The following is a 20588-nucleotide window of genomic DNA, read 5'->3' on the forward strand; positions in this document are numbered from 1 at the left end:
AGTGGATATGTCTTTACTCTATGAGACGCTGCTACTTCTTGGAAATCCACAAAACAAACATGCATCGCACGATCCACAATGGAATCTGGGTTCATCACTTTAGACAAAGCAGGTGAAGAAGCAAAATGGTTTCGTTACTTCTTAGAAGACTTTCCAATGTGGTCAAAACCTGTGCCAGCTATTTGCATTCATTGTGATAGTCAATCTGTAATAGGCAAGACACATAATCATATATATAATGATAAGTCATGGCATATTCGTCATCGACATAATACCGTAAGGCAATTGCTCTCAAATAGAATAATCTCAATAGATTATTTAAAATCTAAAGAGAATATTACAGATCTGTTAACAAAAGGTTTGACTAAAGAGTAAGTGTATAGTTCATCAAAGGGGATGGGATTAAAACCTATTACATAAGAGTCATCATAATGGTAACTCTACTTAAATGACTGGAGATCCCAAGAACTAAGTTCAAAGGGACAACTAAGTTATATGTGGCTCGCCAGAAATCACCAAGGGATTAAAATTCCCTATCCATTCCTATGGTGAGAGTGATATCTGCAACATGTGTTGTATGCTTGGGTTTAAGGATAAACTTTGCTTTTAATGATTACTTATATCTTGATTTAGGCATAAAAATCAAGACGAGTATAAGAAATACTCACAGTAAGAGTCACCTATATGAGTGTCGAACTGGGGCCAGTTCTATGAGAATAAAATGGCTAAATTCTCTAGAAACGCTCATGAAAAACTAAGAGCATTCAAGGCCGAAATAAACACAACCGTAAGAACCACGATATGTTAGAAGATATTTTGTGTGAAATCTATTGTCTTGGCTTACACAAACGGTTGAACAATTCTAGGCATCGCGTCTATTGGTTAGCTAGTAAGTCTAATAGGTTATCACTAGGAAAGATTCAAGGCCAAAAGCAACATATCCTGATGCAAGATATTTTCGATTTACACTTTTTTCGACAAATTCTGCATATTGTTGTATTTCCGTTGTTATCAAATTTCATTCATGTGGGGGATTGTTAGAAATGGTTTTGAAAAAATCAGATTTTTCCTCAACTTTGGTCTAATTTTTAGGTGAGACCCATGCGCCAAAGTTGGCGGGTCTATGTGGTAACGCGTTCTATGCCGCGTTGTGATTCATGTAGTATATTTAGTTGCTCAAAACCATTATCGAGTGAATGAGAAATTGAATCGAAAGAGAGCTCTATGGAAATGGCATATTGGTGAAGTTTCCTTAAAGGTTTGAACCAATGTTTTAAAAATCAGACCGGTGAGTAAACCGAAAAAATGATTGGGTGGACGGGTCACCAGTTCAATCGTCGACTTGAACCGGAATTGAACCGCGACGTCATAAATATATTAAAATTATATTTAAATAAAAATATAAGTAATAAAATTATAAAATTAAATAATCTTAAACATTTCTCCTAATAAATTTTTTTTACTAAAAAAATATAAAAATATATTTTAAAATATCATTAATTTTAATTTTGGAAGAAGAAATCAAATATTTAATATTCCCTCCATATGATTTTAATTCAAATAATTTAATTGAAAGAAGAGTAAAAATTTTGGAGGGATATCAAAATTTTAAGTTTCCCTCCAATAAATTTTATTGAATCCCACATAGATTTCTTGAGTTTTTTTGGAAGAATTTTTTTTCTTATAAATAGGTAGATGCTTTTACAATAATTTTAAACTCTCAATGGAATTCTTCACAAGAGGAGACCCTTGAAAGAGAGTTTTCAATGAAAATTTTCTTATATATATATATATATATATATAAAATATAATATAAAATAAGAAAGGAAGAAAAGAAAGAAAGAATAAAAAAAAACAAAAAATTGATTTTATTGACCTGGTGAACCGCCACCGGGTCGATCGGTTCGGCTGTTTAATCGCCGATTTTACTGATTCTCTCAAAATAAGCCAGTTTTTTACTTTGAATGGTTTAGTGGGTGTATCCGGACCGGAACCCCGACCGGTCGACGGTTCAATCGGTCGAACCGACCGATCCAGTCCGATTTTTAAAACCTTGGTTTGAACTGAAGGTTTGTCTTACATTGGTTTGGTGGGCAAACTTTTGTAGGTTTATAAGGCTTGAGTTTGGAACTTGGGGAGGGCCCCAAGGGGTATCTTAAGTTTGTAGAAGTGAGAGGTTATGGGCAAAGTGGGTTAGACTCATTGGACCAAAAAATAAACACACACGCGCACCACCGTCCGTCCGTCCGATCGAGTGGGCGAACTTAGGTGCGAGTGTGTGGTGTGAGGCTTGTTCGACCCAATACTAATTCTTTTTAGGCCAAAAACATTTGAATTTATTTTTATTTTTTGGAAAATAAAATCTGTCTGCACAGATTCAAATTTGTTCAAACTCAAAACCCAAACAAGTCTATATCTGTCCAACTAAACCGAACAGATTCAGTATCTGTTCAAAATTTGAACCCAACAGGTTCCATACCTATTCATTCTAAACCGAACAAGTATTATACTTGTTAATTCAAACCAAACAACCACTATTTCATTTATAAATAAATAGGCCCTCATTTGGATTTTTCACTCAATTTTCGTCCTCAAATTTGTTATTGTTCTTTGCATTTTGCTGCATTTAATTTTCTGTGAGAAAAAGTGTAAACACAAAATGTGTTCATTGTGCAAATAATTTGTAGTGCTGTTATTATTCGTTGTCAATCATTTTATCCTGGGAGATAGACGTCCACAATATGAAAGAACCATGGAGAGGACGAATCTATCTTAAGGATACAGTGTTAAGCACTGGACTTGATCAAAAAAAAAAAAATTTGTTCAAGAAATTAATAAGGTAAGTAATTAATTTACTTTCTGTTTTTTTTCTATTTCAGATTTTGATTTTGTTTTTGTAACAAAATAAAAATCTATTTTTATTTATTTTGTTTATATTCTGGTTTGATTTTTATAATCAAACAATCTCTTTTCTTTCCTTTATTTATTTTGTGTACTGTTTGTTGTTGAGTACACAAACAGAATTTATTCGTAATACAGTGAAAATTATCCAACACACCTCATGCAAATAATATCTTGTCACCAAACCCCACATCTTTAATGTATTAACAAATATGTGCTTTTTGGGAAGTTAGTTAAAAGTCAATTTTCAACTTTTAATTCATTTTAGATCACATTACCTATTACATAATCTACCCATAAAAAGATAAAATAAACTAAAAAAAGTTAAAAAATCAATTTTTAACCAACTTTTCAAACACCTTAAATATATATATATATATATATATATATTAATAAATTATTAATAATTTGTCACCTACCCCCTTATCTAATGCAGTAAATATGAAAAAATTTATATATACATCTTATAATTAAATAAATTTTTTTTTTATATTTTATGAATTATAATTATAAAAAAAAAATTATAAACAAACACTACATAAGATATAATCAAATATTTTAAAATAATGTCATAATTAAAAAAAAAATATTCATAACAATAAAATAAATTAATATAACTAAAAATACATAGGATAAAAATGTGTATGGTAAAATTCTACAATATGATGGGAATAATATTGTTGGCCATTAGGGCTACATCAGTGGAGGTGGTATAAAAAATTTCCAAAAGGTGATATAATGTTTTGGGGTTTTAATTTTGGAGAATTTGGTCAAAATCTACTCATAATAAAATTTTATGTATTAAAAATAAGTATGAAAAAAAATTTTTGAAAAATTGATCAGTATGCACTACTATTATCAAAATATCCTTAATAACTAAATTAATATTTTAATTTTTAAAATAATATAACTCTTGATTTACATATTATTTTTTAATAAAATTAATATTTTTATAATCTCTCATTAAAATTTATCAAATAAGTTACAAGTCAATTATGAAATTCTTTAAAAAAAATTACCGTCAAAATAAACAAAAATAGTAAAATTTTACTATCCTTCAATTAGGAAATACATCTTTACTATAAATTCACAAAACAAATCACACGAGACCATACAACCAATGTAAAATTTTACCATCAATCTATAAACAGGTTATAAATATAAAAAAAAAGAGTACATCTTATAATGAGCAACACAATAAGCAGAGATAAAATTTTATTTTTATATTTATATATTAATAAACAAACACCGTTACGAATAACAAACAACAAAGTCAAATCGAAAAAATATAGAAACAATTAATCATGGCCGTCCACATCAAGCATCCTAAGGTCACTATCACTCTTCTCTACTCTGACGGTAAACCGATGATTTGCGTCAGAAGTTGGACCTCTTCATTTCCTTCGTCATCACGTCAATATCATGGGTAATATCATTCAACCAAAAAAAATAAGAAGTTCTAAATTAACAACTTTAATAATTTAAATTGATGTGTAAGTTTTATGTGATGTGATATTTTAATTTTAATTTTTTTAAAAAAAAATTCACATTATTAGTGTTTTTTTTAAAATTTTTAAATTAGAGAAATGTATTATTTTTGTACTAGTAAATTCCTCCATCAATCTAACAGATTTGATTCTAATCTTTACAATATATATTTAGAAATTCAAATCTTTAAAATATATAATTAGAGTAAGATTGTCTTAGAAAAGAAAAAGAAAAAATATTAATATATTTTTCATGAAGAACACGTCTCCTGTTAAAAGGATTTAAGAAATAAAATATTTTAAATTATTATTTACACACGAATACATTGGACCTAGAATGTTTTAGCTAACATTTCCTTTAATTTTTGTTGTATTTTTACAAAGAAAAGAATTGTACTTATATGATTTTGTAAATATTTTTACTTAAATAGTTTAAATTGTAATTTTCTTTTTTGTCTTTTCATAAGATAAGATAGAAAAGAGATACAGGGTCACACCCCCTCTCCGTCAATAGGTGTAGAAATAGGAGCAATGCGGGTAGAAAATGTAAAAATGCTTGGGATCTCAAAATTGAGGATTTCATAATTTTTAAAATAATGTGGATTAATTATATATTTTTATTTTTTTGTTTTATTTATTTATTTTGGATTAATCAGGTGAGTAGAGTTTTTAGGATTATTGCTGGGAGTGAAGATCCTCTGTACTGCAATTTGTAGTATTTTCGCTGTGATTGTAGCATTGTTGAAATGAAAGGCAAAAGACAACACATTTATTTGTCTGTCCTAAGGATTGACTTTGACCAAGACAATGAGCACAAAATCTTATAAAAAAGGGCAAATTACAAACATCGCCTCAAAATTTGATAAAAATACAGATTCTCTCTTGAGGTTTGAGAAATTACATTTCGTCCTCTGAGGTTTATATTTTCATAACAAATTGCCTCCTGAGATTTTTATTTTCATACTGATTCCCCCCTAATTTTCTCAAATCTGTTATGAAAATTTGACCTTCAAGGGGCAATTTGTAATTTCTCAAACCTCAGGAAAGAATTTGTATTTTTACCAAATCTCGAGGAAGTGTTTGTAATTTGCCCTATAAAAAAATATCGAATCATCATTTTTGGAGTGATTTTTTTTTTTCTTGTGGAGTGATCTTAAGCTGATCTTTTTAATTGTTAAAATTTAATTTTATAAAAATTGAGGGTATAATAATACTAAATAAAAAATATAATAGTATTGATAATTATTTTTTTTTAAAATTAATCATACAAAAAACCACTACAAAATCATTTATAAAAAATCACTTCAAAAAAAAAAAATCAATCTAACGGATGTGCTATATAGATCTCGCGACCCTCACGACCCCTACACACTTGAGAGAGAGAGAGAGAGAGAGGGGGAAAAAAATACACAATGAGTGGTCACCAATCAATTGAGAGTTATGGGAGTCACCTATTTTGGGAGTCTCAAGCATTAATCTAATTTAAAATAGATCGTTAAAAGATGAAATAAGTTAAAATAATTAATAAAATAAAATATTACATTTAATTCATAATCATTTTTTTTTTCTCACAACCATAAAATCAATTACAAAAAAAGTCTATCAATTTTCTAAACACAACATTTTTAGCCAGTTAAAATAGTCAAAATGACAAATAACCAATTAAAATAGCTAACTTGTCAAACAAAGTCGAAATTTTATTCATCCATTTACAAATCCAATAGTATATCCAAATAAAAAAACTAATCCAATACTTAATGAGTTAATAAATAGACAAAACCTAAACCATAAATATACAATAACAATTTTTTTTTTTTTTTTATAAATTTAGAAAAATTCTAACATATACATTCTTGAAACAGATGTACCATATACTTTTAATCATGTCATTTTTTTTTCTTTTAATTGCGATTAATTTTTGTTATTACAATTCATAAATTTTTTAATTATATCTCAAATTATATTTAATTATAATACTTTTTAATTATAATTTAAAAAAATATAAAATTATATCATCTTAGTGTTTCCCATAAATTTATCATTCAATGAATGATTAACATGTGCATATTCATTTGGTTATCTTTGTCATTTAAACTCCTATATATTTCAATACAATCAGAGCGCCACACACACACACACACACACACACACACACACACACAGAGAGAGAGAGAGAGATGGAAAGGTATGATAAGGGTAGTGTTTGTGTAACAGGTGGAACAGGGTATGTAGCATCATGGTTGATCAAGAAGCTACTTGAAAATGGTTACAGGGTTCGAACTACAACTAGATCTTCTAACCACCCAGGTAAATAATATGTCTCTTTGCCTCTCTCAAAACCCTACTCATCGTTTTGTATATATATATGACTGTAAATTTCATGGGTTTTCAATCAGATTCTGTTGAATTTCAGTGTTGCCTTTAAATTTATAGTTTGTTTGGATTGGGTGATTTGGAAAGAAAATAGAAAGCAATATTTTTGTTGTTTATATCACTTGTTTGAATATGTAAACTAGAGAAAAAGAGTTAAAATGACAAAAAATTGGAGGAAAACGCAGACTGTTTTGTTTTGAGTTTTATTTTTATTTTTTATAAATATTTTTGTGTCTTTAGGAAATTTGTTACTATTTTAATAAAATTTTACTATTTAAATTAGGGGTGGACAACGGTTTATCCGAACTGCTCAAACCATCCAATATGTCCAAAGCGCATATAAATGGGCGGTTTCGCAAACATAATGCGAACGGATGCAGTTTAAAATATGACAAATTTGCGAGTTGCGGGCAGGTCGCGGGTTAAACCCGCAACCCGCAAAAACCGCCCGCACTTTAATTATTATTATTATTATTATTATTATTATTATTATTATTATACCAACTTTGTAACATTAACAAAAGCACCATTATGTTCTCTATGACACTAGGATCCTTATTTTTAAGTATTTCTCAACTTTCTTAATGTCGTAGAAATATCAAGTCCTAAACTTGGTTTCTTATATGATTTTCATTAGTGACTCATTCACTTTTTCCTAATAAAATTTTCCTTCTGGTGGTCAATGGAACTTCTAGTTTGATTATTGATTATTGAACTGGCAATTCTAATTGAGTACAACCTTTAATGCATTGATATACATTTTTTTCATGGCAAAAATGCTAGTGTAGGTCTCTTTGTTTTGGATACTTTCATTTAATACATTGATATTTAATTTTTATTTGTAAACTCATCATAAAATTGTTGTCAAATGATCACAAATATATAAAATGAATCTGATACCTAAATTTGATGGAGAAAAAAAACTCAAAAATTAATTTTTAAAGAAAAAAGTGTAAACCGCAAACCGCCCGCACATCTGCAAACCCTATCCGCACAAACCGCAAACCGCACTGCGAGCGGTTGTGGGTTTACTTTTTTCCAAACCGCATAGATGCGGGCGGGTCAAAACCGAACCGCAAATCACACAAAACCGATCCGCGAACACCTCTAATTTAAATGTACCAAATCTAGAAGCATAAAAAATATTTGTAAATTAAAAAAAAAAAAAAGTTCATAAAATACAAAAATTACCAAAATATAAATTAAAAAAAATACAAAAATTCACTAAGAAATGGAGATGTTTATTGCATCCACGAAATAGTGAGAATCTGTATCTTTTTCTAGAACATGATTGGGCAGCTTGGGTTGTGACATGCTTGAGATGTTCAGTTGTGGGCAACACTTTCATAGCACCAATTTGTAGTACCCACTTACTACTCGATCATAAAGCCGAATTCACAAGGCCTCCAGTTTTTAAAACTCCTTCGGATGTGTCTTCGTTATTTTCACTTCAAATTAGTGCAATGTCTTGAATTTTTGACATTTTTCATCTATGATTTTCTGACCAGACAGCAAGAAAGACCTTAGCTACCTCACAAACCTTCCATGTGCATCAGAAAAGCTTCAAATTTTCAATGCAGATCTTGATCTGCCGGAAAGTTTTGATGAAGCTATCCAAGGCTGCATTGGAGTCTTCCATGTTGCTCACCCGGTTGATTACAAGGAGAAAGAGCCTGAAGAAGTCAAGATCCAAAGAGCAATCAATGGGACCCTTGGCATTTTAAAGACATGCCTTCATTCGAAGACTGTGAAACGAGTTGTATACACTTCTAGCGCATCCACCATTATGTTTAACGACAAGGGTTTAGATGTTTTGGATGAGAATCATTGGAGTGATATAGATTATATTAGGTCCGTAAAGATTTATGGAGTTTCATACATGATCTCGAAGACATTAACTGAAAAGGCTGCTCTAGAGTTTGCTGAAAAACATGGATTGGATCTTGTCACTGTAATTCCTACTGTTGTCAATGGACCCTTCATCTGTCCTCGTGTGCCCAGTTCAGTAAACTTTTCAATGGCAATGATCTTCGGTACGTGTTGATTCTTGTGCCCTCTGCTTGAATTTTGCTAGAACTATTTCAGATTATCAAAGTTATCTGATTCAAGTTGAAGCCTGAGTTGTTGCTTACCTTTGTGAATCAGCTTAGCTTGCTCAAAAATAAAATAATATTAGCCCTGCAGTTTTTGAAAACAATTAAGGAGGGCCATCAAATCTTATGGTGATATAGTCAATTGAAGTCATATTGAATTTATTCTTCACAATTATTTATTTCATTCTATGCAGGGAAGAAAGAAAATTGTAAGAATCTTGGTAAAATACAAATGGTGCATGTAGACGATGTGGCCAGTGCACATATCTTCCTTTTTGAATATCCTCATGCAAAAGGGAGGTATTTGTGTTCGGCATTTGACATAACAGTCGATAAGATGTTTGAATTTTTATCGGCCAGATACCCAGAATATCCAATACCAACACTTGAGTGAGCTCTAATTTTGTTTACTTTTCTCATATTTTTTGTCTTGTTATTTTCATTTGTCAGAAAAAAACATATCTCAGTCATCACCCCATTTATTTCTGCAGTTCCTTAAAAGAAATTGAAATTGAATGTTTTACACGTTCTGATTTCTCATCGAAGAAGCTATTGGATACTGGGTTCAAATATAAGTACAGACTTGAAGAAATGTACGATGAAACAATTCAATGCTGCAAAGAGAAGGGCTTTCTCTATCTTTAAGGTTTATAATGTTGTAAACTATGAAATTTTTATTTTTATTTTTTTTTGTCTTTGTTGTGTCAACTGTTTTGTATTTGCCATGTGTATAGCTAGTGAGCATTTGAGTATTCATACCAAAGCTTGGTTGCTGAGGCAATCCAGAGATGTAATTTGTTTTGTGTCATTATAATTTGTGATTTGTAATACTAGATTTGTGGGTGATTTTCTGATCACACTGCCAAACAGGTACCCAGCTGGAGAGTACCGGCAGAATAGATTAAGCTCGAATGACCTGCAACAGAAAGAAGAGTTTTCGGCGGTGGCTCGTCCACCCGGGGGCACTCAAGTCAGTACTCAAGAAGAGTTTCCGACAATCAAGTCAGTACTCAATATCTCTCAAAGATAACCAATAGTGCTTAACTCACTAGACAGAATATCCAAAGCATAAAAAACATACCTTAGACCCATGGGGGTGCCTTTCTTTTATAGCCAACACAATCCTAGTCCCAATAGGAGCCTAGCTCTAATGGACTTATGATTACTGCTAATCTTGGACTCCCAGTAGGATTAGGATAAACTCTCTAAGAGTCTCATCTTTACCCAAACTGAAGTCTTCTCTCATTCTATGACTCTTGTCCCTTATCCGTTTATCTCGGATTCCGACATCTTCGCAGATAACCTCGGCCTAGCCGAGATCATCTCGGCATCATAATCATGACATGTGACACCTCGGCTGACACTTCGGTGTCACCCCGGCCACGTGTTGTCATTCAAAAATTATGTCCCCACAACTGCCCCCTAGGTTCTATTACCTCGGCATCCCGAGGTGATGGAACCTATATCATTCATTTCTTTAATCAGGACCCCGGTTTAATTTCAACTTGTAAACTTTTTTCAAGTTTCAACAAGTGTTAAACATCATCTCGGTTTAACTTCAACTTGTAAACTTTTCTCAAGTTTCAACAAGTGTTAAATATCATCTCGGTTTAATTTCAACTTGTAAACTTTTCTCAAGTTTCAACAAGTGTTAAATATCATCTCGGTTTAACTTCAACTTGTAAACTTTTCTCAAGTTTCAACAAGTGTTAAACATCATCTCAGTTTAACTTCAGCTTGTAAACTTTTCTCAAGTTTCAACAAGTGTTAAACATAATATCGGTTTAACTTCAACTTGTAAACTTTTCTCAAGTTTCAACAAGTGTTAAACATCATCTCAGTAAACTCTTCTCTTCTCGGACTTAATCATCTTAGGCCGAGATCTTGTCTTCTGGGATCTGGGATCCGAGATCTGGAATCCAAGATCGGCTTACTTGGGCTGAGCTTTTGTCTTCTCATATCCAGTGTTATCTCGGCTTGACAGGTGAGGTCACCTCGACATCTTGTCGCTTTCTTTGGAGGTAATCCCTCAGATCCTCCTTGGTTCGTCCAGGAGCTCAGCTATCTCCAGATTTCAGCCTCTTTGGTGCACTACTTCCTGTGTCATTGCGAGTCCTTTTGGACCTCCCTCCATTGGTCGCGTCGAAACAGAGGTCCTTCCCCTAAACATGCCGATGTTCTTTGGAGTCAGCTTCCTTGGTGCGATGTGTCCTCTGTGAATCTCCCCTTCTTGATTCTCCTCGTCCGACCTCCCTTGAAGGCCGGTGAGAATGTTCCTTCGTCCTATCGTGCTGAGGAGTCGTAGGAGTTGTCTTCTGCCCCCATAGCTGGGCATCTTTCTCGGCTGCTGGAATCGGTGTATCTTGGGACGGGAATGGTGGCTGCATGACGTTGTTCTGTATCATAAAATTGACAACCGTTTGCAGGTCCGCCAATTTGTTCACCATTCCTTTCATCCCGTCGTCTCTTCGTAAGCATCTTTCTTTTCATACCTGGAGGTCGTCCTCGTTATAATACTCGTTTCGGTCTGATTTCTTCGGCACGTCGCCCTCCTGGCCGACGTCCTCTTCTCCGTGATTCTTACCACGAGTTTCTTCGTTGTAGTTGTCTTCTTCGACGCTAAGGTCAATATGTTTCCCACTCTCAGTAGGGGTGTCATCCCCAACCTTCTCTTTCGGTCTGTCGTTGGCCATTTATTCTCCTTTCGTTCCCACAGACGGCGCCAAATTGTGTGGGTGATTTTCTGACCACACTGCCAAACAGGTACCCAGCTGGAGAGTACCGGCAGAAAAGATTAAGCATAAAAGACATACCTTAGACCCATGGGGGTGCCTTTCTTTTATAGCCAACACAATCCTAGTCCTAATAGGAGCCTAGCTCTAATGGACTTAGGATTACTGCTAATCTTGGACTCCTAGTAGGATTAGGATAAACTCTCTAAGAGTCTCATCTTTACCCAAACTGAAGTCTTCTCTCATTCTAGGACTCTTGTCCCTTATCCGCTTATCTCGGATTCTGACATCTTCGCAGATAACCTCTTCCTAACCGAGATCATCTTGGCATCATGATCATGACATGTGACACCTCGGCTGACATTTCGGTGTCACCTCAGCCACGTGTTGTCATTCAAAAATTATGTCCCCACACTAGAGTTATGAGAAATTGACAAAAAAAAATATATTTTGGGTAATTGGTAGGAGATGTGATATAAATAATATCATGAAAATAATAAAAATCTAACACATAGGCATAAACATATAACAAATCTAAAAAACATCCCAAATAATATAAGAATGAATTATAGCTAGGGTCACATTGGATCCATCTACGCAGAGTAGGCAGTTCACAATGGATTCTTCTCCCCAGTGGACTGGCTGCCTGAGCAGGGAGTTTCCACAGATGGCCTGAGTAGAGAGTTCCCACAGACGGTGCCAAATGAAACAGCCAACCCTGCCTGAGCAGGGAGTTTCCACAGACGGAGCCAAAGGAGTTCCCACAGACGGCCTAAGCAGAGAGTTCCCACATACGGAGCTAAATGAAACAGCTAACCCTGCCTAAGCAGGGAGTTCCCACAGACGAAACCAAAGGAGTTCCTACAGACGACCTGAGCAAAGAGTTCCCATAGACGGAGCCAAATGAAACAGGTAACCCTGCCTGAGCAAGGAGTTCCCATAGACGGAGCAAAGGGAGTTCCCACAGATGGAGCAAAGGGAGTTCCCACAGACGGCTTGAGACAGACGGTGCCAAATGAAACAGCTATCCCTGCTTACAGACGGCCTGAGACAGACGGAGCCAACTGAAACAGCTATCGCTGCCTAAGCAGGGAGTTCCCACTGACAGAACCAAATGAAACAATTCACCCTCCTTGACTAGCATGATATTGTCGGCTTTAGAATTAGGCAAAAACCAACAGCTAACCTCTCACGACTTTAAAAGGCCTCATACTAGTCTAAGTGAGTTAGTCCACTTATGTAGTGGAGCTGTGATCTCTCACAGAGCGATGTGGGATAGTTTGTAATAATTAAAACAGATCATAACATTAGAAAAAAATCAAACCCGGGGTATCTAGATTTACGGTTCATTTCAATTTTCAAGACAAAACACTTAAACTACTACTAAGCTATCCATACGGATTTGGGTAGAGTTGTTATTTTAAAAGTATCAGATAAATGAGAAAATTAAAATTAACAAAGTGCAAATGATATAGACCTAGTGAAACTAACACAATTCCCATTTACATTCACTTACAATTCATCAATTTATTACTATTTTTCTTATTTTCCATTTATATGATGTGTTTGGGTGACACAGAAATTTTTGGATGAGATGCAGATTCACCAAAGAAAGGGTCGCACAGACAATAATTGTCCACATAAACACTAGTCTTTGCAAAGAATAAAATAAGGCATAAAAGATACAAAATAAAGTACTAGTGCAATGAAAAGTAATATATATATATATATATATATATATATATTTGTGTGTTTGTGTGTTCATATTCAAATACACATCAATTGAGAGAGAGAGAGAGAGAGAGAGAGAGAGAGAGAGAGAGATGGAAGGGGATGATAAGGGTATTGTTTGTGTAACTGGTGGAACAGGGTTTGTTGCACCATGGCTGATCATGAAGCTACTTGAACATGATTACACAGTGCGAACTATAATTAGATCTTCTAACCCAGGTAATTAATAAGCCTTCCTCTTTACCCTTCTCAAAACCATAGTGATCACTTGCTTGTATATATATGACTATAAATCTCATCTCATGGGTTTTCAATTAGATCATCTTGAATTTTGAGGCCGACCTTTATGAACTCAAGACCCCAAGTCACTGTAAGGACTCTGATTCTTGCTTGTTAGGATTAGGATATCAAAGTACAAGTAATACTGCAAAAATAATATTCTAGTTTGGGCCTTAGGATCTTAAAAAAAAAAAATGGTCAGAACAGAGTAATTTAATCGTCTTTTTTTTATGAAGTGTTGGGGTTTTTTGTTATATAGATGTAAAGAATGTACACATACATACATATATATATGAAAATGCTAAACATAACAAGTGCTTACGGATGTGTCTTTACTATTTTCGGACCAATTGGCATATCAAGTGCTAAGTCATGAGATTTTGACATTTTTCATCTATGGTTTTCTGACTAGACAGCAAGAAAGACCTTAGCTACCTCACAAACCTGCCCAGTGCATCTGAAAAACTTCAAATTTTCAATGTAGATCTTACCCTGCCAAAAAGTTTTGATGAAGCAATCCAAAGATGCATTAGAGTCTTCCATGTTGCTCACCCCATTGATTTTGAGGACAAAGAATTTGAAGAAGTCAAGACCCAAAGAGCTATCAACGCAACCCTTGGCACTTTAAAGGCATGCCTTAAATCAAACACAGTGAAATGGGTTATATACACTTCTAGCGCATCCACCATTATTCTCAATGGCAAGGGCTTAGATGTTTTGGATGAGAGACATTGGAGTGATATATATTTTGTTAGATCCTCAAATCGTTATGGAGCTTCATACATGATCTCGAAGACATTAACTGAGAAGGCTGCTCTAGAGTTTGCTGAAAAACATGGATTGGATCTTGTCACTGTAATTCCTACTGTTATCGGTGGACCCTTTATCTGTCCACGTGTGCCAAGTTCAGTAAACGTTTCCATGGCTAAGATCCTCGGTACGCGTTGCTTTTCAAGACCTACCTGTGAAATAATGGTTTTAGTATATTTCATTCTCCAGCAGGGAGACCATATATAGATACAAGCTATATCCTGCAAATAAGGAAACAAATCTATTCTAAAGGAAACTGAATAAATCAGTCATATTCTAAAGGAATCTGAATATATCTAGAATCAATTAATTTAAATCTTATATATAGCTCATGCCAACACTCCCTCTCAAGTTGGAGCGTAGATATCTATTATGCCCAACTTGTTGATTATACCATGAAACACCTTTCTTGAAACTGCTTTTGTGAGTACATCAGCTAACTGACTTTTAGACCGGACAAATGAAAATTGTATAATCTTTTGATCAAGGTTCTCTTTGATGAAATGACGGTCAACTTCAACATGTTTGGTGCGGTCATGTTGTATAGGATTATGTGCAATTTCTATGGTAGCTTTATTAGCGCAATGAAGATTTATAGGGCTTGTATATTCAATCCCCAAATCTTTTAGTACACTTCTAATCATAACAATTCACATACACCATGAGCCATACCTCGGAATTCAGCTTCTGCACTTGATCTTGCCACGACCTTCTGTTTCTTGCTTCTCCACGTGACAAGATTACCTTCCACAAAAGTAAAATAACCAGACGTGGACCTTCTGTTGGTTTGATCACCCGCCCAGTCAGAATCTGTGTATCCTTCAATATTAGAAACACTATTGTTTGAAAACAACACCTTTTTTCCTGGAGCATTCTTCAAGTACTTTAAGATTCAATATACTGCATTCACATGCTCTTCACCTGATGTATGCATGAACTGACTTACAATGCTCACTGCATAAGTTATATTTGGCCTTGTGTGTGACAAATAGATTAATCTCCCTACTAACCATTGATATCGACCTTTGTCTGTTAGAACTTGATCGTGAAAAACTTCAAGCTTATGATTCAATTCTATGGGCGTGTCTACTGGTTTGCAAGCAAGCATTCCAGTTTCGGTTAAAAGATCTAACACATACTTCCGTTGTGAAAGGAAAATCCCACAGTTTGATCTCGCCACCTCAATCCCCAAGAAATATTTAAGTTGCCCGAGGTCCTTCATTTCAAAATTAGCATCCAAATATTTCTATAACGCTTTTATTTCGCATAGGTCGTCTCTTTTCAAGACCATATCATCGACATACACAATTAAAGCCGTTACCTTCCCTTCTTTGTGTTTTATAAACAAGGTATGGTCAGAATTACTCTGCTTATAACCGAATGCCTTCATTGTAAAAGAGAACCTCCCAAACCATGCTCTAGGTGACTGTTTCAGACCGTACAATGACTTTTTCATTTTACACACTTCACCTCTATATGAAGAACTACTTTTAGCTCCAGGTGGCAATTCCATGTAGACCTCTTCCTCTAAATCTCCATTGAGGAACGCATTTTTAACATCAAAGTGCTGTAGAGGCCAATCCCTATTAGCTGCTATAGATATGAGAATACAAATTGTATTGAGCTTGGCTACCGGTGCAAACATCTCTTGATAATCCACCCCGTACCTTTGCGTATACCCCTTTGCAACTAACCTTGCTTTATATCTATCAATACTGCCATTTGCTTTGAGTTTCACTGTGAACATCCATCTGCAACCAATGGTCTTCTTTCATTCGAGTAATGGAACAAATTCCCAAGTGGCATTCTTTTGTAATGCTTCCATCTCTTCGTTCATTGCCTTTGTCCATTTCGGATCTGTCAATGCATCTTGCACATTACTAGGAACAGATACAGTTGATAATTGATTAACAGTAAATGCACATGATTCAGATAACCAGCGGGACGACACATGGTTGCTAATTGGGTATTTACTCTTGGCTTTAGGATCAGGTTCATATTGTTTCTTCAGGACTCCCTTATTTGATCTTTGTGGCTATGTAGACATTGGCAATTCTGGATATATATATGTGTTACATTAGATTCATCTGATATGGGATTCGGGATTACCTGAGGAATAACATTTTGGGTTGATTCTTCAGTTAATGGTGTAGACACGGGCAACTCTAAAGATATTGGTGATTCTGGCATGTGAGGAGTACCTAATGTAGAGTTTGGGAGAACTAACACCTCACGTTCAGTTTTGAAAAAATTCTCACAGCTTTGGTGATCACAATTCTGTTGAACACTTTGTTGATCACAATTCTGTTGAACTTTTCCCACTGTTCCCAAGCCGTTCATGCACTTCTTCTAAGTCCATAAATACATGTCCTCTGCCACCTCCTTGTAACACCTCTTCATTACTAGAACTCTCCCCCAGAAGAGAAGGACCAGAGACCCACGCAGAGTAATAAGGTTCGAATTCATGAAAAGAAGCATTCAAAGTGACATGGACTTTTTGGGTATGAGGGTCATAACATCTATATCCTTTCTGAAACTCAAAATAGCCAACAAAAACACACCGTCATGCACAAGGATCAAGTTTAGTTCGCAAACTTTTGGGAATGTGAATATAGACAGTACAACCAAAGACTCGATGTTTAAGGTTTGAGAGGTGAGGAATAGAAAGTAAGGATTGCAGTTTGTTTTGAGGGGTTTGAAAATCGATCACGCGAAAAGGTGTACGATTAATGAGGTAAGCCGCAGATTTCACTACCTCGCCCTAGTAAAACCGAGGCATGTTCATGCCAAAAAGAGATGCATGAACCACTTCCAACAGTTGTCTATTCTTCATTTCTGCCAAACCATTTTGTTGCGGAGTATAGGTGTTACAAGTTTGATGGCGAATTTCAAGGTGGCTCAGAAAAGTGCCAAATGATGCATCAATAAACTCAGTACCGTTGTCAGACTATAGAACACGAATCGTTTTTTGATACTGAGTGCCCACCATGGTATGAAATGCCTTAAAAGTCATTCTAGTGCATTCATCAATAAACGTAACAAAGTAATGAGCTTTAGACAAAGAATGGATCCTTGCGGGACCCCAAACATCAGAATGAATGACTGCAAAAAGTTTGAAACTTTTATTTAAACTCGGTAAATAAGGGATATGATGGCTCTTAGCCAATTCACAAATGTCACAACGGAAATCCAAAGTATTCAGAACTGAAAAAAGATGTGGTCGCAATTTTCGAAGATAACCAAAAGAAAGATTGCCGAGTCTCCGATGCCATAACCAGATAAGGGCTCTAGCTTTGTTTTCACTGCTAGTGTGATTGGCCTGACTTATTTTTGGTCCTCCATTTTCCAATTCTAAGTAGTAGAGTTTGCCCCATCTAACACCATAACCAAGAATCTTCCACGTTAGAATGTCCTGAAAAACACAAAATAAGAGCCAAAAAGTGACAATGCAAGCAAGAATAGAGGTAATTTGGCTAACAGATAGAAGATTATATTCAAGGGATGGAACAACAAGGACAATATCTAATGTGAGAGTTTGAGATTGAATGACAGAGCCCTTTCTAGTAATGGGAGATGTACTACCATTAGCCGTGGAGATAACAGATTGAGGAGAAGGAAAAATAAATTGTAACTGACCGGAGTCCTGAGTCATATGATCGGATACACCTGTATCAATAATCCAAGTATTGTTCTTAGAAATTGCAAAGAACACAGAGGCCTTACGATCAATACCTGAGTGGGCAACATTTGCTGTAGGTGGCGATGGATCTGCCTCCATAGATGTCACCATTGCCTTCCCGCCGAGCTTCTTGTGAGGTTTCTTGGTAAAATCCCACCACTCCGGATAGCCAATAAGTTCATAGCATCGTTGTTTCGAATGACCGGTTTCACCACAATGAGTACACATCAGGCCACCAGACTTGCCAGTGGATTGATTGCTTCGATTTCTCGACGAGCCAAACAATGGTCTTGGGCGGGTATGGTTGGTCAACAGTGCTGAGTTCTCAGAGATTTGACGAGAGTCGCTCATGGTCTGTCTCTGTTGGTATTCTCTCTGAACATATGTATATGTGCTCTCTAAATCAAGTTTCGAGTTTTTTCGTAACGTTTCGCCATGAACCTAATCAAATTCGGAAACAAGTCCACTCAAAAAAATATGAACCCGAAGCCTAGCCATTGCGGAATGCAATTGGACCACCCCTTCAACTGTTCCTTCCTTAGAGATAGTCCTGTGATCAATTTCCTGGAAAATAACAACGCGTTCATTGTAGTATGTTGACAAGGGTCGACCATTTTGCGTGGTGGAGAAGGATCTCTGGTTCAATTCAAAAATACAAGTTTTGTCTAATCCATCATAGAAGGTTTTCGATACAGCCTCCCATATTGCCTGAGCAGTGGAAAGATGAATAAATCGTTGCATCAGCGACGGGCTCATTGAGTCAACAAGCCAACTTTTCACTATGTGATTTTCGGTAATCTATGCTGCCAAATTGGGATCGCCGAGTGTAGGTTTTCTTGCTTCGCCAGCAAGATATCCAGCCTTGTTACGAGCACCAATACGCATCTCCATGAGTTGAGACCATAAGGAATAATTTGTCTCATCAAGTGTGATGCCGATAGGAAACGCAGAATTGTCTTGGTGGACAATGATCTGCGGTGTTGGGGCTGGTTCGGTCGTTGGGGTTGATACGCCTGGAATGACAGCCATTTGGACTCACAATAGATTGATGGTGGTGCTATTCAGAATACACTCTGTGGAAGAAAATTAGCAAATGGTTGAGTATAGAGTGCTGTAGGATCGAAGACGCTCTAATACCATGTGAAATAATGGTTTCAGTATATTTCATTCTCCAGCAGGGAGACCATATATAGATACAAGCTATATCCTACAAATAAGGAAACAAATCTATTCTAAAGGAAACTGAATAAATTAGTCCTATTTTAAAGGAATCTGAATATATCTAGAATCAATTAATTTAAATCTTATATACCGCTCATGCCAACACTACCTTTGCTTGATTTTGCTAGAACTATTGCAGTTTATCAAAGTTATCTGATTCAAGTATTATGAAACAATTTTGCTACTAACACAGGATAGAACACGGAATACATATATATATATATATATATATATATATATATATATGTGTGTATATTTTAGCTTTGTATTTTTTTAAGACAATTAAGGAGGGAGGGCTATCAAATATAAGGGTGATATATTTAGTTGAAGTTAGATATTGATTTTATTCTACACATTTATGTATTTATTTTTTATCCTATGCAGACAAGGAAGATAAATACAAGTATCTTGCTAGAATACAAATGGTGCACATAGACGACGTGACGAATGCACACATCTTTCTTCTTGAACATCTTGATGCAGACGGGAGGTATTTGTGTTCGGCAATTGATATAACAATTGATAAAATGTGTGAAACTCTATCATCCAGATACCCAGAATATCCAATAGCAACATCGGAGTGAGTTCTAATTTCGTTTACTTATCCTGATTTTTTTTCTTGTTATTTTCTTTTGTCAGAAAAAAAACAATATCTCAATCATCACCCCAATTTACTTCTGCAGTGCCTTGAAAGAAATCGAATGTTTCACACCTTCTTACCTCTCGTCAAAGAAGTTGTTGGATACTGGATTCAAGTTTAAGTACGACCTTGAAGAAGTGTACGATGAAACAATTCGATGCTGCGAAGAGAAGGGTTTTCTCTAGAGTTCTTAAATTATCTGTGAGGTTTATAATTCTGTTTGTGTTGTGTAACTGTTATGTAGTTGGAGAACTCTATTTGGATGAAGCATGTGTATATACGGCAAATGAGTATTTGAATATTCATCATAAACTTGGTTGTTGAGGCAGGCAATCCAAAGATGTAATTTGGTTTTTGTCATTATAATTTGGTTGCTGAGGCAATCCAAATTTCAGTTAGTTTTTTCTTCATGTACGCTTTAAAACATTGACAAGTATTCTAAAATCGTTCATTTTAACTTTTAATTTGAACAGAAAGACCAAATAAATACTACATATAAAGTATAGGGACAACATTCAATTTGAAATAATAGGGAATGAAATAAAGGAGTAAAGTAAAACTTGAATCAAACTATAACAGTTAGAAAGTGTAATTAACCATTTGTTATTTGCAAGAAATTGACAAATATTATTGCAGAGTACG

General features: G+C 34.9%; 2 protein-coding genes across 2 annotated transcripts; both read left to right on the forward strand.

The window, feature by feature from the left end:
- The first annotated feature begins 6474 nt into the window (after positions 1 to 6474).
- Positions 6475 to 9711, forward strand: LOC114299565 (vestitone reductase-like). The gene is made up of 4 exons (XM_082913658.1): positions 6475 to 6695; positions 8270 to 8794; positions 9049 to 9244; positions 9346 to 9711. Exons 1-4 carry the CDS (start codon positions 6566 to 6568, stop codon positions 9497 to 9499), a joined length of 1005 nt encoding a protein of 334 aa, XP_082769784.1. The 5' UTR covers positions 6475 to 6565; the 3' UTR covers positions 9500 to 9711.
- Positions 9712 to 13409: 3698 nt separating this feature from the next.
- Positions 13410 to 20263, forward strand: LOC145819797 (vestitone reductase-like). Its single transcript, XM_082913659.1, has 4 exons — positions 13410 to 13536; positions 14009 to 14542; positions 19700 to 19886; positions 19990 to 20263. Exons 1-4 carry the CDS (start codon positions 13410 to 13412, stop codon positions 20129 to 20131), a joined length of 990 nt encoding a protein of 329 aa, XP_082769785.1. The 3' UTR covers positions 20132 to 20263.
- The last annotated feature ends 325 nt before the right edge of the window (positions 20264 to 20588 follow it).

Source organism: Camellia sinensis, chromosome 2, assembly GCF_055761805.1.
Source record: "Camellia sinensis isolate YWXY chromosome 2, ASM5576180v1, whole genome shotgun sequence".
In the NCBI taxonomy this organism is placed as follows: domain Eukaryota; kingdom Viridiplantae; phylum Streptophyta; class Magnoliopsida; order Ericales; family Theaceae; genus Camellia; species Camellia sinensis.